Source organism: Salmo salar, chromosome ssa06 (genome assembly GCF_905237065.1).
Source record: "Salmo salar chromosome ssa06, Ssal_v3.1, whole genome shotgun sequence".
Lineage (NCBI taxonomy): Eukaryota > Metazoa > Chordata > Actinopteri > Salmoniformes > Salmonidae > Salmo > Salmo salar.
This window is the reverse complement of record NC_059447.1, coordinates 41,169,980-41,193,836: the sequence shown is the minus strand read 5'-3', so window position 1 is coordinate 41,193,836 and position 23,857 is coordinate 41,169,980. Positions and strand designations below refer to the sequence as shown.

The 23,857-nt window shown below is 47.1% G+C and overlaps 1 protein-coding gene across 3 annotated transcripts in view; it reads right to left on the bottom strand.

The window, feature by feature from the left end:
* Positions 1-23,857, bottom strand: part of LOC106607288 (zinc finger protein 385C) — a 183,047-nt gene that overhangs the window by 62,117 nt on the left and 97,073 nt on the right. Inside the window, exon 1 of one of the 3 annotated variants that reach the window (XM_014204104.2) lies at positions 5,941-6,302. The exons of the other annotated variants lie outside the window; for them this stretch is intronic. Within the exon in view, the coding sequence (XP_014059579.1) occupies positions 5,941-5,950 (10 nt within the window). The 5' untranslated portion in view covers positions 5,951-6,302. Of the gene's footprint in view, positions 1-5,940; positions 6,303-23,857 lie in introns of those variants that run through there. 3 annotated transcript variants of the gene reach the window in all.

Sequence of the window (23,857 nt, the reverse complement as noted above, 5' to 3'; positions counted from 1 at the left end):
GGCTCTAACTGGATAAAGGGGTTTGGAATCAGCTCCTACCCAGCTCACCCCCTGTCCATATACAACCAGGAGGCATACAGAGCAGAGCAAGGCCCCTGGGGTGAGGGAGGTAGGATAGCCAGGTTTATGTGAGAGAGAGAGAGATAAAGTGTGTGTGTGTGTGTGTGTGCTTTGGTTGGTTCTTCTATCCTTGTGTGGACCGAAAATCCCCAAATGTCCCCACAAGGATAGTAAAACAACGAAAATTCTCCCTCGTGGCGACATTTCCCACATCCCTATGAGGACAAAGGCTATTTTAAGCTTGGGGGGTTAGGTTTAGGGTTAGGGTTACAATTAGGTTTAGGGTAAGGGGTTATGTTTAGGGTTAGGACATACGTTTAGAATTAGGGTTAGGATTATGGTAAGGGTTAGGGAAAATATAATTTTGAAAGGAAAGGACCCCAAGAGGATAGCAGAACATAGTCTGTGTGTGTGTGTGTGTGTGTGTGTGTGTGTGTGTGTGTGTGTGTGTGTGTGTGTGTGTGTGTGTGTGTGTGTGTGTGTGTGTGTGTGTGTGTGTGTGTGAGGTAGGGTGTTTCCTGTATATTTTGTCTCTCTGTGTGCATAGTGTGCTGGCCCTACAAGGCAGGTGGAGCTGGGTTAAGTCACAAGGAGCTGGAGAGTTGGAGAGCTGCCACTGCCAAGGCAACCATGAGGGATGGAGGAGGAGATGGGAGGTCCAGAAAATCCATCCATCACGCCTGTCTCTGCCTCTGTCTCTGTCCCTGTCCAGGAGCAGCAAACTAAATGTCTACGGCTGCCTTACCACACACACACACAGTCTCAAAGACATAGACACACAATCACGGACACAGCCATACATGCCACAAGTACCACGTCCCATACCCTGTGATGTTAGTATGTGGAGTATGATGATGATGTGAGAACTCGAAGAGGGAAGTTGGTGAGAAGTGAACTATGGCATTCAGACAAACTCGTTTCTTTTTCTTCAGTCCAACTCCACAGCCTTTTAATTAGCTCCACTGATTTACACCATGAACACCTGGGGAATATCAAACAGCCATGCAATTACCCAACGCTACAGGCAGACTGGCCTTCCACACCGCCTGCCTGGGAACAGAACAGAATGGCCTCAATACAGCAGAATGGACTGGACTATGGAACAGAAGTAGCCCATGCCTGGAAATGTCCATCATAGATCATATCACTGTCTATAGCCATGATTGTGTAAAGCACATTCATAACACAAGGCTTTTAAATGCACTTATGAATGCACTAACTGTAAGTCATTCTGGATAAGAGCGTCTGCTAAATGACTAAAATATAAATGTAAAATAGGTGTACTGTGGATTACAATAACACTGAAAATGACATGGATTTGTGTGGGGGCACCTCGACACCGGTGTCCCCGCACATTGACTCTGTACCGGTACCCCCTGTATATAGCCCTGCTATTGTTATTTACTGCTACTCTTTAATTACTTTCTTTTTTTTGTTACCTTTATTTAACTAGGCAAGTCAGAACCTCTTTGGGATAGGGGGCAGTATTTTCACGTCCGGATGAAAAACGTGCCCAGAGTAAACTGCCTGCTACTCAGGCTCAGAAGGTAGGATATGCATAGTATTAGTACATTTGGATAGAAAACACTCTGAAGTTTCTAAAACTGTTTGAATGATGTATGTGAGTATAACAGAACTCATATGGCAGGCAAAACCTGAGAAAAATCCAACCAGGAAGTGGGAAATCTGAGGCTTGTAGTTTTTCAAGTGAATCCCTATCCAATTTGTAGAGTTAACGGGGTCATGTTGCACTTCCTAAGGCTTCCACTAGATGTCAACAGTCTTTAGAACATTGTTTCAGGCTTTTACTGTGAGTAGGGAGCGAACAAGAGCTCATGGAACCAGGTGTCCCAGAATAAGGCATGAGTTCATTCACGCGCTCAGCCTTGGGAGCGAGCTGACTTCATCTTCATTCCTAAAGAGAAAGGAATCGTCCGGTGGGAATTTTATTGAAGATTTATGAGAAAAACATCCTAAAGATTGATTCTATACATCGTTTGACATGATTCTACAAACTGTAGTATAACTTTTTAGACTTTTCGTCTGGAGTTAGCAAGCGCGCGCCTGGAATAGTGAACCTAACACGCAAACAAAATGGAGGTATTTGGACATAAAGATGAAATTTATCGAACAAAACGAACATTTATTGTTGAACTGGGATTCCTGGGAGTGCATTCTGATGAAGATCATCAAAGGTAAGTGAATATTTATAATACTATTTCTGAGTTTTGTTGACTCCAAGATGGCGGGTTTCTGTTTGGCTTGTTGTTGTCTGAGCGCCGTACTCAGATTATTGCAAACGTGTGCTTTCGCAGTGAAGCTTTTTTGAAATCTGACAGCGGTTGCATTAAGAAGTTTATCTAAAGTTCCATGCATAACACTTGTATTTTCATCAACATTTATGATGAGTATTTCTGTAAATTGATGTGGCTCTCTGCAAAATCACCGGAGGTTTTGGAGGCAAGAACATTACTGAACATAACGCCCCAATGTAAACTGAGATTTTTGGATATAAATATGAACTTTATCGAACATAACATACATGTATTGTGTAACATGAAGTCCTATGAGTGCCATCTGATGAAGATCAAAGGTTAGTGATTAATTTTAGCTGTATTTCTGTTTTTTGTGACGCCTCTCCTTGCTTGGAAAATGGCTGTTTGGCTTTTCTTGCTTAGGTGCTGTCCTAACATAATCTAATGTTTTGCTTTCGCCGTAAAGCCTTTTTGAAATCGGACACTGTGGTTGGATTAACGAGAATCTTATCTTTAAAAATGGTGTATAATACTTGTATGTGTGAGACATTTTAATTATGAGATTTTTGTTGTTTTGAATGTGGCGCTCTGCTATTTCACTGGCTGTTGTCAAATCGATCCCGCTAACGGGATCTGAGCGGGAAGGGGTCTCTATTATTAACCACTAGGCTACCCTGCCGCCCCTTATTCTTATCTCTTACTTTTTTTGTTGGTATTTTCTTAAAACTGCATTGTTGGTTAAGGGTTTGTAAGTAAGCATTTCTACGTACCTACCTACCTACCTACACACCCACCCACCCACCCACCCACCCATCCATCCATCCATCCATCCAGAGGGTAACCCTACCCCCCTGTAATTACCCCTAGCCTGGCCTAGCCCCGGTCTGGGCCCCTGTTTACCACAGATTAAGCCTGTCCTTTCAGCTCCCTCCCATTACCCTGATCCCACAGATAAGAGCAGCCAAGGAGAAGAAAGGAAAGAGTCTCCTCCCAAAAGCACAGACAGGCAGGGCTATAATCAGGCCTTCTGCAGCCTGGGGGTAAGGTGGGAGAACAGGTAAGGGGTGGAGTGAGGGTCAGTTGTTAGAGGCAAGGTCCCCCCCCACCTCCCACCCTACAGCCACACAGTGTAGGTCAGACCACAAACCTTTCCCCACTCACACAAGACTATGGTGATGTCATTGGACAGTCAGTATATCCACAAGGAACTGTGTGTGTGTGAGATCCCGCTCTGCCCCACCAAACTGTGTCTGAAAAGTGCCTGTGTTTTTATGCACCACAGTCTGATGGGTGGGGTGATTTCAGTTTATGGCTTGTCCGATGCCAGTGGTGAGGGTCTAGGTGAGAACAGAACAGTAAAATAGACCTCCTAAATACTCTACCATACATCTCCTTGGCAGCTTTGTGCTCCACATGCATCTGTCTCCCCTGTAGGCCTGCCAGGAAGGCATTACGAACAGGAATAAAGATCTGGAGAAATGCTAATGGGAACCATTTGCACGACTCATCAGTGCATTTTACCGAAGCCATTTTAAGAGCTAGCTCTGGGATCTGTGAGCACCCCGCAATCTCAGTTAAAGACATATCCATCATCCCTGGAGGGGGCCCTGTGTGTGTGTGTGTGTGTGTGTGTGTGTGTGTGTGTGTGTGTGTGTGTGTGTGTGTGTGTGTGTGTGTGTGTGTGTGTGTGTGTGTGTGTGTGTGTGTGTGTGTGTGTGTGTGTGTGTGTGTGTGTGTCTCTGTCTCTCTCTCTAAGTTGGAAAGATGTAGAGACAGAGTTGATGTCATATAGGACACATACATTCCAGTAGTGACTCTGGCAGGGCAGTAAAATGGCAGCAGAGCAGTGTTAGGTTAGTGTAGTCTCAGCCATGCAGTACATCTGTCTGTCTTCTCTCTCACACCCCTCTCAACCACACTACCAATACACAGACTGCCTCAACGTTGTCATGGGTTGCAGGATCATGTTAAGAGCAAACGGCAAATTCCTCCATTTCAGAGTGGACTGATAGGGTCATAAATCTTGTTTCAGTTTCTCAGAGGCAACTGTGACGAGATCCAGAGGGGAACAGCAAGACAACCAGTCAAGGTTGCTCCAATGTTCCTGTAACCTTGGCCTATAAGGAAAAAAATAATAAAGTACTGGTAGAAAATAAGCCTATACTATATAAGATATCTATTGCATATTATATTCATATTGTCATCATTATCTCCTTGGCTCCTATGTATAGAGGGCAGGTGGCTCCTATGTAGAGGGCAGGCCATGGCAGATCTACATTTTAGTCATTTAGCAGACGCTCTTATCCAGAGCGACTTACAGTAGTGAATGCATACAGATCTATAATAGGATTTTGTGATTTTGCTTAATGGTGTAATATAACCCATAATGCAAATTGACCAGTGTGTGTTGATCACTGAATTCCTGTCTATTGAGTAGCCTCTTTGTCTTTCTCAAAGGAAAAATCCTCAATACTATGCAGACAATCAATACATATGTACTACATCTATATCTTAAAAATACAAAACGTAAGATGAATTATTACTGACAATATAAACGAAATTGATTAACCTATTGCAATAGCCTATACCACAGAAAGTCTATAGATGACGCGACTGTGAACCATGAGTCGTCGAGACATCCCCCCGCATCATTGTAGAAGCAGAATCCCGGAGAGGACCGTGTTTTAATAAGGCAATCATTCACTTTCAGATTTCGTTTCTAAGGTCTAACATGAATAATGACGTTATTATAGTTAACCAACAAGGAGCCGCGTTGCTTTTCAAATGCATTAGCGGAGCGCTTTCTGTAAATATTTAATTCAAGCTTTCACAGGTATGAGACCGATAGCCTACGCACCCGTCAAGTTGAGGAGAGATCAACTCAAGCTCAACATCAAAACAGCAGATAAATTCATATTTGTTGAATATAAAAAAGTTTGGCATACAATGGATTCGTCCTTGAAGATAAATCACACAAGAAATGTTCAAATATGAATATCTCATCATTCCAAAAAGGGGATTCATTCTGTGGTAGCCTAAGATTTTGTCCCAAAAATTACCGGTAGACTACTTTCGATAGCATGTAATATCTTAAAGAAAACTAACATTTTAATGGTTAATATAAGGAATAAATATTTGCAGGCTTAACGTCACTGATGATCCACAACTCCGAACTTGAAGGAGATTTTACGGGATCATAGTGCGTAATCTTCGGGTCGCTGCGGTATCCTACACTTCCAATGGTCTGGCAAGACAAATACTCCACTTGTGTATTTCAGAAGAATAAACAAACAAATAAATACCATAGGCTACAGTTACCACCCAACACTGCACATTAATCTGCGTCTGAATTTGACTGTCCCTCATTCAAATTTGAGAATTCAACTGCGCACTGGTCTTCCCGCTAGTGCGTACAACTTACAAAGCTATATTTCTATAAAACGTTGTCATATTTTATGTAAAATTCACATATGTTTAAAAAGGCTAAACCGACCAGTGCTTCAGTCATATGTTCTAGGCGCCCGACCGTGTGCTACACGTCTCCAGAAATGAAAGAACGGACAGCGGACCCTCGAAGCCACATCAGCGCGGATTCTGAATAAAAGGTAAAAAGCTCGAGACTTACCGATCAGCATCGTGCGTCCAGGACCGAATAGACTTCGCTCCAGCTCGGTGTTTCACAGCGCGTAAATATTACGCGGTATCCCCAGAAAAATAAGTGCATGCAACGACGCACAAGTATCATATGCTCCGCTCCGGGAGTTTATTAAACAAACACATCTAAAAGAAGGGACTGCTATATATTCTGTCCTATTTCCCAGTCTCTGTCGCTCTCTCTTTGCAATCCTTTTCTTCCTCGGGGACAAATCCCAACAGATCCCAACTACTACAACTCAGAAGAATGATACACACGCACCTCAATTAAAACCCATATTGATCTGCTGCTCCGCGTGGCCCGAAGGAGGCGAGGGAAGGGGAATGGAGAGATGAGGGGTTGCTCTCTCTCTCTCTCTCTCTCTCTCTCTCTCTCTCTCTCTCTCTCTCTCTCTCTCTCTCTCTCTCGCTCTCTATTTCTTGCTCAGCTGGACGACGTTAAACCTGAACGGACAGCGCAGATGGGAAAATAAGCTGGTGTTATTTTAACAGTCCTCATAGCGCATATTGTCTCTTAGATAACGGCTTTGTGAAACGGCTACAAGAGTAATGTCATTCTCCCTGATGCAGGGAGGAGCCAGGTCAAGGTGATAATTGATATGCCTCGATCACACATTTACAGCCACACTACACATCCCATTAGTGGCTAAACGGTGAAAAATACAATAAGGGAGCCCTATTTGGAATAGGTTGACTACTCCACCCCTGTGTAGTCCAACACTTCATGGGTACCTGGGTTGAACCCTGACCCTTAAATTGATGGACAAAGGTCACCCTAATGGAATTTGAGTATTGTCACCCAGCAGCATAGTGACAAGGCCCTGCTTGGTTACGGAGAAAAATAGAGAGATAGAGAGAGGAGAGAGGAAGAGAAAGAGAGAGCACGAGCAAAAGAGAGTGAGAAAGAGAGAGAGAGTGAGAAAGAGAGAAGAGAGAGAGAGATGGATACACACACACACACACACTGATAAGTGAGGAGTGATTCTGCTGCCAGTCAGCCAGCAGCAGCAGCTAGTATAAAACTAGACAGACTGACTGTACAAAGAGGGAGAGGCAGCAGAGACTTTTAAAGCTATTAAAGATAAGCTTTGAGGGAAACTGGCTGCTCTGTGAGTATGTGTGTGTGTGTATGTGTGTGTGTGTGTGTGTGTGTGTGTGCGTGCGTGTGTGTGTGTGAGAGAGGGTGTGTGTGTGTGTATGCGTGCGTGTGTGTGTGTGAGAGAGGGTGTGTGTGTAAGGGGGTTATTTCTGTGAGGTTTTAGAAGGAGTGAATGATATGCAATGTGTATGTGTGCTTGTATAAAAAAGAGCATGCTAGTGTGTGTAATGTGTGTATGTCATCGCAGCAGTGTGTGTGTAATGTGTGTATGTGTATGTCATTGCAGCAGTGTGTGTGTAATGTGTGTATGTCATTGCAGCTGTGAGTGTGTAATGTGTGTATGTCATTGCAGCAGTGTGTGTGTAATGTGTGTATGTGTATGTCATTGCAGCAGTGTGTGTGTAATGTGTGTATGTCATTGCAGCTGTGAGTGTGTAATTTTCATTCCAATCTCCTTTGCATTAGCGTAGCCTCTTCTGTAGCTTGTCAACTATGTGTCTGTCTATCCCTGTTCTCTCCTCTCTGCACAGGCCATACAAACGCTTCACACCGCGTGGCTGCTGCCACTCTAACCTGGTGGTCCCAGCGCGCACGACCCACGTGGAGTTCCAGGTCTCCGGCAGCCTCTGGAACTGCCGGTCTGCGGCCAACAAGGCAGAGTTCATCTCAGCCTATGCTACCCTCCAGTCCCTCGACTTCTTGGCGCTGACGGCAACATGGATTACAACAGAAAACACTGTTACTCCTACTGCTCTCTCCTCATCTGACCACGTGTTCTCGCATACCCCGAGAGCATCTGGTCAGCGGGGTGGTGTCACTGGAATCCTCATCTCTCCCAAGTGGACATTCTCTCTTTCTCCCCTGACTCATCTGTCTATCTCCTCCTTTGAATTCCATGCTGTCACAATCACTAGCCCATTCAAGCTTAACATCTTTATCATTTATCGCCCTCCAGTTTCCCTTGGAGAGTTCATCAATGAGCTTGACGCCTTGATAAGTTCCTTTCCTGAGGATGGCTCACCCCTCACAGTTCTGGGTGACTTTAACTTCTCTATGTCTACCTTTGACTCATTTCTCTCTGCCTCCTTCTTTCCACTCCTCTCCTCTTTTGACCGCACCCTCTCACCGTCCCCCCCTAATCACAAGGCAGGCAATACGCTTGATGCTACTACTAGATGCTGTTCTTCTACTAATCTCACTGCAACTCCCCTCCAAGTCTCCGACCACTACCTTGTATCCTTTTCCCTCTCGCTCTCCTCCAACACTACTCACTCTGCCCTTACTCAGATGGTATTGCGCCGTCGCAACCTTCGCTCTCTCTCCCGCTACTCTCTCCTCTTCCATCCTATCATCTCTTCCCTCTGCTCAATCCTTCTCCAACCAATCTCCTGATTCTGCCTCCTCAACCCTCCTCTCCTCCCTTTCTGCATCGTTTTAATCTCTATGTCCCTTATCCTCCCGGCCGGCTCGGTCCTCCCCTCCTGCTCCGTGGCTTGACGACTCATTGCGAGCTCACAGAACAGGGCTCCGGGCAGCCGAGCGGAAATGGAGGAAAACTAGCCTCCCTGCGGACCTGGCATCTTTTCACTCCCTCCTCTCTACATTTTCCTCCTCTGTTTCTGCTGCTAAAGCCACTTTCTACCACTCTAAATTCCAAGCATCTGCCTCTAACCCTAGGAAGCTCTTTGCCACCTTCTCCTCCCTCCTGAATCCTCCTCCCCCTCCCCCTCCTCCCTCTCTGCGGATGACTTCGTCAACCATTTTGAAAAGAAGGTTGACGACATCCTATCCTCTTTTGTTAAGTCAAACGGCACCGCTGGTCCTGCTCACATTGCCCTACCCTATGCTTTGACCTCTTTCTCCCCTCTCTCTCCAGATGAAATCTTGCGACTTGTGACGGCCGGCCGCCCAACAACCTGCCCACTTGACCCTATCCCCTCCTCTCTTCTCCAGAGCATTTCCGGAGACCTTCTCCCTTACCTCACCTCGCTCATCAACTCATCCTTGACCGCTGGCTACGTCCCTTCCGTCTTCAAGAGAGCGAGAGTTGCACCCCTTCTCAAAAAACCTACACTCGATCCCTCCGATGTCAACAAATACAGACCAGTATCCCTTCTTTCTTTTCTCTCCAAAACTCTTGAGCGTGCCGTCCTTGGTCAGCTCTCTTGCTATCTCTCTCAGAATGACCTTCTTGATCCAAATCAGTCAGGTTTCAAGACTGGTCATTCAACTGAGACTGCTCTTCTCTGTGTCACGGAGGCTCTCCGCACTGCTAAAGCTAACTCTCTCTCCTCTGCTCTCATCCTTCTAGACCTATCTGCTGCCTTTGATACTGTGAACCATCAGATCCTCCTCTCCACCCTCTCCGAGTTGGGCATCTCCGGTGCGGCGCACTCTTGGATTGCATCCTACCTGACAGGTCGCTCCTACCAGGTGGCGTGGCGAGAATCTGTCTCCGCACCACATGCTCTCACCACTGGTGTCCCGCAGGGCTCAGTTCTAGGCCCTCTCCTATTCTCGCTATACACCGAGTCACTTGGCTCTGTCATATCCTCACATGGTCTCTCCTATCATTGCTACGCAGACGACACACAATTAATCTTCTCCTTTCCCCCTTCTGATAACCAGGTGGCGAATCGCATCTCTGCATGTCTGGCAGACATATCAGTGTGGATGACGGATCACCACCTCAAGCTGAACCTCGGCAAGACGGAGCTGCTCTTCCTCCCGGGGAAGGACTGCCCATCCATGATCTCGCCATCACGGTTGACAACTCCATTGTGTCCTCCTCCCAGAGTGCTAAGAGCCTTGGCATGACCCTGGACAACACCCTGTCGTTCTTCGCTAACATCAAGGCGGTGACCCGATCCTGTAGGTTCATGCTCTACAACATTCGCAGAGTACGACCCTGCCTTACACAGGAAGCAACGCAGGTCCTAATCCAGGCACTTGTCATCTCCCGTCTGGATTACTGCAACTCTCTGTTGGCTGGGCTCCCTGCCTGTGCCATTAAACCCCCACAACTCATCCAGAATGCCGCAGCCCATCTGGTGTTCAACCTTCCCAAGTTCTCTCACGTCACCCCGCTCCTCCGCACACTCAACTGGCTTCCAGTTGAAGCTCGCATCTGCTACAAGACCATGGTGCTTGCCTACGGAGCTGTGAGGGGAACGGCACCTCCGTACCTTCAGGCTCTGATCAGTCCCTACACCCAAACAAGGGCACTGCGTTCATCCACCTCTGGCCTGCTGGCTCCCCTACCTCTGCGGAAGCACACTTCCCGCTCAGCCCAGTCAAAACTGTTCACTGCTCTGGCACCCCAATGGTGGAACAGTGGAGTCAATCACCACCTTCCGGAGACACCTGAAACCCCACCTCTTTAAGGAATACCTGGGATAGGATAAAGTAATCCTTCTAACCCCCCCCCCCCACCAATTTGTAAGTCGCTCTGGATAAGAGCGTCTGCTAAATGACGTAAATGTAAATGTAATGTAAATGTAATGTGTGTATGTCATTGCAGCTGTAAGTGTGTAATGTGTGTATGTCATTGCTGCAGTGTATGTGTAATGTGTGTATGTCATTGCAGCTGTGAGTGTGTAATGTGTGTATGTCATTGCAGCTGTGAGTGTGTAATGTGTGTATGTCATTGCAGCAGTGAGTGTGTAATGTGTGTATGTCATTGCAGCAGTGTGTGTGTAATGTGTCTATGTCATTGCAGCTGTGAGTATGTAATGTGTGTATGTCATTGCAGCAGTGTGTGTGTAATGTGTGTATGTCATTGCAGCTGTGAGTGTGCCTGATCTGAGTGACAGTTGCTCATATTCATCCATCGCTTCTCTCTCTCCTTTGTGTCTTTCGTCTTTTGCCTTAGCGCAATGTTGTGGAGCCTGCCAGCGCTGAGTGTGTGTGTCTCTCTGTGTGGTCAACTGTACATGGACTGAGTTTGTGTGTTTGTGTGTGACAGAGTGAGCTAGAAACCATGTGTCTGTGTGTTTGTGCGGTGTGAGTGTGTTTAACTTCGTGTGTGTGTGTGTGTGTGTGTGTGTGTGTGTGTTCCTCTAAAGGCAGGAGAGGAGAGCAGGCTGAAGAGCCTTGGTGTAGTGCTAAGCTCTACTGGAGCCTGGCCAAAGCACATCTCCCAGAGTGCTATCAGGAACTTAATTACACCATTAAATCGCTCCCTTGCTTTCCCTCTACCCCTTCCTCCATCTCTCCCTCTCTCTGCTCGCCTCCCTCCTTCCATCCTTCCTCGTTCTGCTCTCTCCCCCCCCCAATCGGTGTCTCCATCTAATATCTGACTTCCCTCTCTCTACCTCCATCTTGTTGCTCTTCCCCCTCTTTTTTCCATCTCCCTCCTTCTCTCTGTATTCTTTTGTGGTGTGAGGCGGGCAGACTGGCGGTGAGTTGAAGAGGATGTTATTGGTGTGAGTTGAGAGAGGGTGATGGTGAAGTGTGCTAGGAGCAGGTAGACTATACGGGATACACACAGAACGTCAGAAACCACAGGAGGAGTTTGGAATCAGGTGCATTTCCTCCACAGACTCTGGTGCTAGAGAAGTCTCCTCCGTCCCTCAGCTGCTCAGTAGAGGTTCCAGGGACAAGCACGGCTAGCCAAGGTGTCCTTGACTGTAGTGTATAAACCACAGTAGCCATGGACCCCCAGTTCTCATGGCAGACTGTGGGTATGGAGGGCAGCTGTACCAGCCGACTAGCCCTGCCAACCACTGTGCCAACCATATAGCCCACACAGGCATGAGAGAGCCAGGGCTAATGAGAGAGGCTGGCTCTCCGCTTTAGATTCACCAGCCATGACACAGCCCATTGTCCTTCAGCGGGAGATAGAGAGCATTATGAAAGGACAGCTAGTACGATCAGTGTCTTCGCAGAGGAGTGCTGTTCAGTCAGACTGTGAGTCAAGGCATATCCACTACTCTACACAAGCACCCAGAAACAGGCGTCAGATTGTATGTTACCAAACACTAGACGCAACATCATCAACATCCACAACAAGCCTCACCCGGGACAGAGTTGAGTTAGTCTAACCCAGGCACGATGAAACTCCACAGGGCATAATGGCTCCCTGTGACGGCTAGAGAGGTCACCACAGTGGAGTTGTGTTTGGGCTCCTCTTGACTATGATGGGCAAATGAGTTCAACCGTGATTGTTTGATATCGGAGGGGGAGTATAGTAGTGATGGTAGTGGTGTTGATAATAATACGGCTATATGGGTGTAGCGCGGTGCCCGGCGGAGCCAGGTATCTATGGTGATGAGGATGGGGGCCCTGGAGAGAGAGAGGGAGAAGGTCAAGCTGTCACATTCCACTCCAGTGAAATTACATCCTCTGTAGCCCTCCGCTCCGCTGCTGGGCCGCTGATAACTGGCCTCAGAGTGTGCGTGCGTGAGTGAGTGTGTAGGGTAGAGCAGCACACAAGGGACCAGGGACGAGGAGGAGGACGGGCAGAGTCGCAGTGGGCGGGCGGGCATTAATTAACATGCAGGATCTGTACGGTGGCATGCTGTCAGAGACAGAGTGGTGTAGTGGGCAGGAGTGGCGCGGGTGGCGGAAGAGGTGGGCACAATGGGACGGTGTGACAGGGAGGGCAGGAGACACGAGGCGGGAGGGGGAAGATGTTCGGAATATTGAGAAATGTGTCACCTGGGAGATAGAGCTCTGACATGCATTGAGATAGATAGTAATTCGCTATGACATTTGAACAAGCTTTTACATGACTAATGACTGGAGTATTTTTAGCGCAGTCTTCCTCATACCGTGTCAGCCTAATACAACTAGCTGTCAGAGAGAAGAATGCAAGCACACTGTTGTATTTGGATGAAGACATAGTAAAATCCAGAAACTTCTAAAGGGTGAAATCCATTTATATCCATTAGCTACATATGCACAGTTATACACATCAACAGACTGCCCAAACTGCTACAAACACACATACTGTTAACTTCCAAACACAAACACATTCTGTTGAGCGAGTCTTTATGTGGAGTTCCTCTTCTGTCTCTCTCCAGCATGCGGACAGCGGTGATCAATACATGTCTAGGTGTAACTGTCTTTTAATGTTCCCCTTTACTGTCCAATCAGTCCCAGGCGGGGGGGACAGGGAGAAATCACACTGCTGGTTCGATTGGTGTGCGTGTTTTAAACTGCCACAAACGGTTTCTTCTCTGGACCGATGGGTGTGTGTACTCGTCGTATTCTCTTTGGTTACGTATTGTTGTGTATCACAAACCCTATTCTACTACAGTATGTGCTGGATTTGTTTTCATTGGGAATATCACTGGACATAACCCAGTGGATATGAAATGTACTACCCATCATCACACTATAGAAGCATAGAACTTACATGATGCTCAGTATACTTGAAACTATACAGTAAAGTTTTATTCTCACTTTTGACAACTGATAGGGATGTCTGACAGGCAGAACAACACCAATATGATTTATTAAAGCTACCTCCTTCTCCCCCTCTTCTTCCTCCTCTCTTCCAAGCGACTAGCGTCAATTAGCTCTGCCAACCTGCAGTGGAGTGTTCCCGCCCAGGTGATGACCGACAGCCAATGGAGATGAAAACAGCATGACGAGAAGCGGCTAGCTCTCGCTCTCTCCTCTTTTTTTCCTCTCTCGCCATCTCTCTCTCTCTCTCGCTCTCTCGCCGCCTCTCTCATTCTCTCTCTCTGTCTATCTATCTATCTCTATCTCTCTCTCTCTCTCTCTCTCTCTATATCTGTCTCTCTCTCTCTGTCAAACAAACAAATGAATAGGAGAGTACAGAACACCCTCAGAGCGGAACGGACTGACTGGTTTGACTGATGGACGGACAGAGGAGGAGGGTCCGGGAGCGAGGGTGATTGCTCCAGGGCAGGCTGACAGAGGGGAGAAGGGAGGTGCTGGCAATGGAGCTGGAGTTTGCAAGTGACTAAGGGTTGGTAGGATGCCGATGGAAGTGTCTAAAAAGGTGTTTTGGAGGTGACCAGAGGGTTACATTGTGAACTTGAGGCCACCGTGGAGCTGTGCTAGGCATGTGAAAGGGTTCAAATGGGAAGGAGAGGAGCCATATCTAAGAGGAGAACTCTCCTGCACCTGAGCCCTATGATTACCAGAGGGTTGGAGGCACCAGGTGCCCAGTGGCACAACAACAGCATCTGCTATCAGATTACTGGTCCTTAGGCCCACTGATTATCATTGTAATTACTGTATGGGAATAGCAATGATTGTGGCTTTGGAACAAATACCACCACTAAAACGAATACAACTAGTACAGCTGCTACTAAGAATGGCAACAATGATAGAAGAGCATACTGGTCAGTTGTGACTCCCAGTGGAAACAACAGTAAAGCTCCTGAGACTGGAGCGGAGTAGCAGGCCAGGAGGCCGGTTCAGATGAGTCTCAGTCTAGAAGAGTCCGAGAGAGGAAGAGAGGAAGCTGTCATCACAGTGTGACGGAGGAAAGAGGGAGAGGAAGAGAAGGAGGATAGGGAGGGGTGGGGAGGGCGATGCTGTACTCTGACACCTGTACCCGACACTCTACAGGGAAGGGGACTCCTCAGATGTACTGTTTAGCATGTATTTCACACTCAGTCACACACACAGAAAGACAGACACAGGGAGAAAAGAGAGAGATGGATTCTCCAACATAAATACAACATCTGTGTGTATGTTTCATCCCTGGAGCTGGGTTCAACCAGATTAGGAGGAGGGGGAGGGATGAGGAAGAAGAGGAGGAAGATACAGATCTAGGATCTTAATTGGATCATTCTTTTGTTGCTGATCATTTCCCTGCACAGCAGGAAATGCAAACTTGTAGTGTATTCAAGGTTTAAAAAGGCTTCTTACGTTTGTAATTTCCACTTAAAATGTCAGACTGGATTTGCCCTAACAAAAAAACATATCAACCCCTACAAAAACTGTCCATGAATTATGTAAACTGGCTCAAATTAAGATCCTACATACGTAGGGTGAATGGGAGTGCCAGAGATCAGACACGTGAGGTATTCTACAGACTACTCTTCCTCTCCCACGAGGATGAGATGGATAAGGAGGAGAGACAAAGGGAGGATCTCTACCAATATTACCATACACAGTACCATCCTCTAACCTAGAATGATTATCAATAAAGACTCCCCTTTATGTGCCCTACCTCTCACCTCTAGTCTCTCATCCTCATCTCTCCTCAGTTATCCCTACATCTCTCTCTCTCTCTGTGTTGCTCTGTACATCTGTCCTGCTGCCTCTCACCATGGTCCCTCTCTCCCTGGGTTAGTAGAGGAATGAATTATACAAACTGCACCCAGACTTGTGTTACTAATAGGACTTCATTGTGGCTTGCATATGTTTAATACCGTGGCTAGCTACCAATTGTACCGTCGTGTGTGTAGGTGGCAGGGAAGTCAGGCGCAGGAGAATCCAAATTGGTATAAACGGAGTAGTTTAATAATGTTAACAAAACTGCAAAACCAAAGTACATAATAAATAAAAGTGGGTACAAGAACCCGTCGCGCACCAATCCATAACACACGAGCATATTCACAAACAATCTCCGACAAGGACACGAGGGGAAACAGAGGGTTAAATACACAACATGTAACGAATGGGATTGGACCCAGGTGTGTAGGAAGACAAGACAAAACCAATGGAAAATGAGAAGTGGATCAATGATGGCTAGAAGACCGGTGACGTCGACCGCCGAGCACCGCCCGGACAAGGAGAGGCATCGACTTCGGCAGAAGTCGTGACACCAATCAATACTGTCTCTGTGCAGTGGCCTGCTTTCATTATATCGAACTGTGGTTTAGCAGGTGAATCGTGCAGAGTTGGTCCAGCAGGATGGCGTAGAGCTTGAAGATACGGTTGTTGGTATTCTATAGCGAGGCATGCACATACTAACTAAATGTACATTATGTAGCCAAGCAATGACCTTCAAGTGCTCAGTCACTCTCATTAAAATGTCCAATGTAACTATTTGTCCGTAGATCTGTTAAGTTCATTTATGCCTCCAATAGAAGCGCAACCATTAAAGTGCCATAAGGATGTTGTTTTCTATGTGTTTGGGAGTAGAGTTGTGTTCTCGTTACTGTAAAACGAATGGGGGAATCCTGTGGAAAGGAAGAGAGGGAAATCTCAGTGTTATAGCAGTGTATGTGTCTACAGAGCGCGCGCGCACGCACACACACACACACACACACACACACACACACACACACACACACACACACACACACACACACACACACAGATTTATATCAACAGACCAAAGTGTTCCCGCATGACACCACACCTGAGTTCAAATACTATTCAAAATCATTGCAAATATACGTTATCTGGGATTGATTGAGCTACCCTCGCTTAATGGACCGATATAATGGTCTGAAAACTGTAAACCAAGCCCATCTGCACTCCAGGCGGGCTAGAGCAAACGCTATAAGTATTTGAAAAATGTCAAATCATATTTGAGCCCGTGTGTCTGAACAAAGAAAGGAGGGGGAATGACAGACGAAAGACGGGAAAAAAAAACGAGAAAAAGCAGTAAACGGAGAAGACGGTAAGGAAGAAAGTGTATCAATTCATGTGAAGAAGAGAAAGAGAGTGAGGGATATCGAAAGTGAAAGGAGAGAGGGGCAGAGTATGCCAGAAAGTATGCATTGAGGACGGAGCCAGTGGAAACATTGGAGTGTCTCTCTGGTCTGGAAATGTGACAGTCCGTGACACACCTGAAGGTAAGCCTGGAAAATCTGTAAAACAAAGGGTCTATAAACGTGAGAGAGTGTGAGGTCAGCCGTGGAAAAACCCACCACACACACGGACACACACATACCTCCTCCCACAGAGGCCCTGTAACAGACCTCACCACTAACCTTTAACCCCTAACCTCTGACCAGCAGCTCTGAAGGAGGGCCGTAAGCAGGAGATGCAGCCTACGGTATTTGGAATCTGTCTCTAGACTAGTCTGGAGACTAGAGCTGTGTGTGTGTGTGTGTGTGTGTCTCTGTTAAGAGTGGTAGTAGTGTGGAACAGAAGAACAATGGCACGGCAACAGGGATCTGGTGCCAGACATACTGGGATACATTTCACTGCCACTCAGCCAGAGCAAATATATCACTAGCTGTGGCGTGTGTTTCGTTCTCTCTGTCTCTATGTCTTGTCAGTGTGTGTGTGTGTGTGTGTGCGCGCGTGCGTGTGTGTGTGCGCGCGTGTGTGTGTGTGTGTGTGTGTGTGTGTGTCATTGCCATGCCAAGCAGGGCACACCGCCTCACTGGCTCCCTTCTCCTCCCTCCCTCTCTCTCCCCCTCTGACCACAGCGGGTCACATGGGTGCTTTGGGCGGCTTCACAGCGCATCATTTCCTGTGGCTGGCTGTCGGCGGTGATCAAGGCGGCGTGGGCACCTAATGCTGACGAGCTGAGACAGCTCCCTCCCCTCTGACTGGGGGGCAATCTGCCTGGCCCAAACAGACACACACAAACACACACACACAAACACATGCACACACATACACACATAGCAACAATGTGAGCACCAATGCATAAACAACCCGTGTGTGTGTATGCATGCGCGTGTGTGTGTCTGTATGTGTTTGTGCATGCGTGAGAGTGTGTCCGTATCTGTATGCATGGAGTAATATCTTTGAATAACGATGCTTTTATGAAAAGCACGACTGTGTTCTTGCAAGTGAAAGACAGTGTTTTCCGCCAAAAATGCATTTGTAATGCATGTTCTGTATTGCCTGGAATCATTGGTGGGACATATGCAGTCTGTGCGACTATCTGTCTGTAGACTACAGCATACTCTGTCTGTCTGTCTGCATAATCTTCCTCTCTATCTATCCCTCCGTCTGTCTCTATCTCTGTCTGTCTCTGTTCCTGTGTGTCTGTAGTAGGAGGTTGTTGGTATTCTATAGCAAGGCATGCACATACTAACTAAATATACATTAAGTAGCTAAGTAATGACCTTCAAATAGTCCTCAGTCACTCTCATTATAGGTCACACAGTGTGACTACGTCTCACTTCATCACTCCCTGTAGGCTCTGGTGGTAAGGAGATGTGGAAACAGAGAAAGGAATAGAGATAGTGAGAGAGATATGGAGAAGGAGAGAGAGTTCTAGAGAGGGAGAAGGAGAGAGAGATATGGAGAAGGAGAAGGACAGAGAGATGTAGAGAGGGAGAAGGAGAGAGAGATATAGAGGAGAAGGAGAGAGCGATATCGAGAAGGAGAAGGAGAGAGATATAGAGAGGGAGAAGGAGAGAGAGCTATAGAGAGGGAGAAGGAGAGAGCGATATAGAGGAGAAGGAGAGAGCGATATCGAGAAGGAGAAGGAGAGAGATATAGAGAGGGAGAAGGAGAGAGATATAGAGAGGGAGAAGGAGAGAGAGCTATAGAGACGGAGAAGGAGAGAGCGATATAGAGGAGAAGGAGAGAGCGATATCGAGGAGAAGGAGAGAGATATAGAGAAGGAGAAGGAGAGAGAGATGTAGAGAGGGAGAAGGAGAGAGAGAGGGAGAAGGAGAGAGAGATATGGAGGAGAGAGATATGGAGGAGAGAGATGGAGGAGAGAGAGATATAGAGAGGGAGAAGGAGGGAGAGAAATGGAGAAGGAGAAGGAGAGAGAGATATAGAGATGGAGAAGGAGAGAGAGATATGGAGAAGGAGAGAGAGATCTAGAGAGGGAGAAGGAGAGAGAGATATGGAGAAGGAGAGATATATGGAGAAGGAGAGAGAACTAGAGAGGGAGAAGCAGAGAGATATGGAGAATGAGAAGGAGAGAGATATGTAGAGAGGGAAAAGGAAAGAGAGATATGGAGGAGAAGGAGAGAGAGATCTAGAGAGGGAGAAGGAGAAAGATATGGAGAAGGAGAAGGAGAGAGATATAGATATGGAGAAGGAGAGAGAGATATGGAGTAGGAGAGAGAGATATGGAGAAGGAGTGAGCTCTAGAGAGGGAGAAGGAGAGAGAGATATGGAGAATGAGAAGGAGAGAGATATGTAGAGAGGGAAAAGGAGAGAGAGATATGGAGGAGAAGGAGAGAGATATAGATATGGAGGAGAGAGAGAGATCTAGAGAGAGAGAAGGAGAGAGAGATATGGAGAAGGGGAGAGAGAGAGATAGAGAGGTAGAAGGAGAGACAGATATAGAGAGGGAGAAGGAGAGATATGGTGAATGAGAAGGAGAGAGATATGTAGAGAGCGAAAAGGAGAGAGAGATATGGAGGAGAAGGAGAGAGATATGGAGAAGGAGAGAGATCTAGAGAGGGAGAAGCAGAGAGAGATATGGAGAATGAGAAGGAGAGAGATATGTAGAGAGGGAAAAGGAAAGAGAGATATGGAGGAGAAGGAGAGAGAGATCTAGAGAGGGAGAAGGAGAGAGAGATATGGAGGAGAAGGAGAGAGATATAGATATGGAGGAGAGAGAGATCTAGAGAGAGAGAAGGAGAGAGAGATATGGAGAAGGAGAGAGAGAGATAGAGAGGTAGAAGGAGAGAGAGATATAGAGAGAGAGAAGGAGAGATATGGAGAATGAGAAGGAGAGAGATATGTAGAGAGGGAAAAGGAGAGAGAGATATGGAGGAGAAGGAGAGAGATATAGATATGGAGGAGATATGGAGAAGGAGAGAGAGAGATAGAGAGGTAGAAGGAGAGAGAGATATAGAGAGGGAGAAGGAGAGAGAGATATAGAGAAGGAGAAGGAGAGAAAGATATAGAGAAGGAGAGAAAGATACGGAGAAGGAGAGAGAGATATGGAGAGGGAGAAGGAGAGAGAGCTATGGAATGGGGACAGAGAGAGGGACAGAAAGAGTGGAATTTTGCTGCAGTTATATAGCCTGTAGCCTGGGCACAGCCTGTCACATCTTACACCTGCATACCATCTCTGTGTGTGTGTGTGTGTGTGTGTGTGTGTGTGTGTGTGTGTGTGTGTGTGTGTGTGTGTGTGTGTGTGTGTGTGTGTGTGTGTGTGTGTGTGTGTGTGTGTGTGGAGACTTGGACTAACCTAGACTGTAGGTCTGATTCTGAGCAGAGAGACAGATGCAGTCATATCATAAAAGGTCTGTTAAAAGGAGAGGGCCAGTGTCAGGACAAGGTGGAGGAGAGAGACGAAGACAGGGAATAAAACACATCTGAAAGAGGAAGGATGATGGTGAGAAGAGAGATGGTGGAATTTGACAGAAGAAGGATAAGACCCAGGAGAGAGAATGCCAGACAGACAGGTTGGGTAACATGGAGGGGATGGACTGACAGACAGACAATCAATGTGATTGAGAGAACATAGCCAGTAAGAGGAAGATTGGTGAGTGAGAGAAAGAGAGACAGACTACGGACGGAGAGAGGGAGGGAAACAGCAAATTTGTGTTCAAGTTACCAAACTGTGTGTGCTTGAATGCTCTGCTCTACTCTGCCCTCTCAACACTCTCTTCCCCTTGACTGGGGAAATCTGGGGCTCTAGAATGTCACGCACCCTTGATCAGCGAAAGAACACGCTTCCGCTCCTGTTAAATCAAACGAAATCAGGTCAAATGACACACCAGTGTGCTTCTCTCTCTGTGTATCTGTGTATTTGTGTGTCTGTAGTATACATATATATATATATATATATATTTTTCGCTCTGTGTGTTATGTTCTGAATGCTTGTATATGTGTTTTCGCAGTGTGTGTGTGTATGGGGTTTTGTGTGTGTGTGTGTGTGTGTGTGTGTACAGTATAGGCCTTTATGTGTGCATACAGTGTGTTTGTGTGTGTTTGTGTAGATGGGGGGTGGAGAAGAGATGAATCACTAGAAGCTCCACTTCTATCCTCCAGCTAGTTCCTCAGCGTACTGTACCCAGTCGCTTCTGCTGCATGCTCTGCTCGTCCAATCACAGCAACGCTGCACTGCATGAGTTCAGGCAGGCACACCGTCAGCCATTTTAACAGCTTAGCTCCGACAGCCCTTGTGATGGGGCGAGAAATAGGAAATAGGAAAGAAGATGTTGCCTTTGAACTAACTTGAATGACTTCGCGGGGACGCACATGTCAGATCAGCAGAAAGAGGGAGTGATTGAGGAGGAAGGGAGGGAGGGGGGAAGAGGGAGTGATTGAGGAGGAAGGGAGGGGGGAAGAGGGAGTGATTGAGGAGGAAGGGAGGGGGGAAGAGGGAGTGATTGAGGAGGAAGGGAGGGGGGAAGAGGGAGTGATTGAGGAGGAAGGGAGGGAGGAAGAGGGAGCGTTTTCTGAAGTGTGTCATGACTACCAAGAAGACAATAACCATGTCATTTTAACAGCTAGTGGACCTTCCAGTGGTTGTGGTTATAATAAGCTTGGGGAGGGAATAGGGGGGGGATCTCCCGTATCTTCCTCCTGACTCTGTTTAATGTACTGTTCTCCCCAGCTCGCCACTCTTATACTGTACCAACTGTGGTCTGACTGCCGTGTGTTAAATGTACGATGCAGTGATTGATTGAGAGTCGTTTTCCTAACGTCTAGCCTCGTATTATCAACACATATCACACACACACACACACACACACACACACACACACACACACACACACAGTGGAGCCAAACTGATCCGAGGGTCGGGAGATTGAGGAATGTCACAGGAGCACGGCTGCTTCTGAAGGGCTTTTTCCTTGGGAAGTCCGGAGGGGAAACGAGATCTAGGGGGAAGTGGATGAGGCTTGGGAACGTTTTGCCATGCTCCTGAGAGATTCCCGCTGGGCGGATGGATCGGGAACATACAAGCACGGATTATGGATGGGTGTGTGTGCGTGTGAGACACATACCTCCCTCCGTCATATGTGAAAGTAAGGAAACAAGATGGAGGACACAGATATAATATTAATGAGATGACCTTGAACTGAATACTTACAAGTTCCATAAAGATAGAACGAAGAAGAAAGGGGACACAGAAAAGCAGGGCAGGCAAGCTGTGTACTGTCGATCAACTGATCGCCTCTCTCTCTCACTGTGGCTGGTGCTCTGATAGGGTATGGGCTATGGGTTATAATTACCCTACACACACACACACACACACACACACACACACACACACACACACACACACACACACACACACACACACACACACACACACACACACACACACACACACACACACACACACACAACATCCTAATCCAACCTAACTCCAGCGGGCCTATGGGGGGCTGGTCTAAGCCCTTTATCAGGCCCAACAGATGCTGTTGACAGAACAATAAGCAGACCAATATGGCTGGCAGGTCATGAGGAGCAGGACTCACCAGATCACAGCAGAGCAGACACAAAGAGAGAGACAGATCACTGTCTAGTCAGGTGGCACTGGACACCACTCTGGATATCCATACTGGTCATCCATACTGGGTCTACTAGCCACCACTCTGGACAACCATACTGGTCATCCATACTGGGGTCTACTAGCCACCACTCTGGACAACCATACTGGTCATCCATACTGGGTCTACTAGCCACCACTCTGGACAATCATACTGGTCATCCATAATTGGTCTACTAGCCACCACTCTGGGTATCCATACTGGGTCTACTAGCCACCACTTTGGGTATCCATACTGGGTCTACTAGCCACCACTCTGGATATCCATACTGGTCTACTAGCCACCACTCTGGACATCCATACTGGGTCTACTAGCCACCACTCTGGATATCCATACTGGTCTACTAGCCACCACTCTGGACATCCATACTGGTCATCCATACTGGTCATCCATAATGGGTCACTAGCCACCCCTCTGGATATCCATACTGGTCATCCATACTGGGTCTACTAGCCACCACTCTGGACATCCATACTGGTCATCCATACTGGTCATCCATAATGGGTCTACTAGTCATCCCTCTGGATATCCATACTGGTCATCCATACTATGTCTACTAGCCACCACTCTGGATATCCATACTGGTCATCCATACTGGGTCTACTAGCCACCACTCTGGACATCCATACTGGTCATCCATACTGGTCATCCATAATGGGTCTACTAGTCATCCCTCTGGATATCCATACTGGTCATCCATACTGGGTCTACTAGCCACCACTCTGGGTATCCATACTGGTCATCCATACTGGGTCTACTAGCCACCACTCTGGGTATCCAAACTGGTCATCCATACTGGGTCTACTAGCCACCACTCTGGACATCCATACTGGTCATCCATACTGGTCATCCATACTGGGTCTACTAGCCACCACTCTGGGTATCCATACTGGTCATCCATACTGGGTCTACTAGCCACCACTCTGGGTATCCAAACTGGTCATCCATACTGGGTCTACCAGTCACCACTCTGGGTATCCATACTGGTCGTCCATACTGGGTCTACTAGCCACCACTCTGGGTATCCATACTGGTCATCCATACTGGGTCTACTAAACACCACTCTGGATATCCTTACTGGGTCTACTGGGTCTACTAGCCACCACTCTGGGTATCCATACTGGGTCTACTGGGTCTACTAGCCACCACTCTGGACATCCATACTGGTCATCCATACTGGTCATCCATAATGGGTCTACTAGTCATCCCTCTGGATATCCATACTGGTCATCCATACTATGTCTACTAGCCACCACTCTGGATATCCATACTGGTCATCCATACTGGGTCTACTAGCCACCACTCTGGACATCCATACTGGTCATCCATACTGGTCATCCATAATGGGTCTACTAGTCATCCCTCTGGATATCCATACTGGTCATCCATACTGGGTCTACTAGCCACCACTCTGGGTATCCATACTGGTCATCCATACTGGGTCTACTAGCCACCACTCTGGGTATCCAAACTGGTCA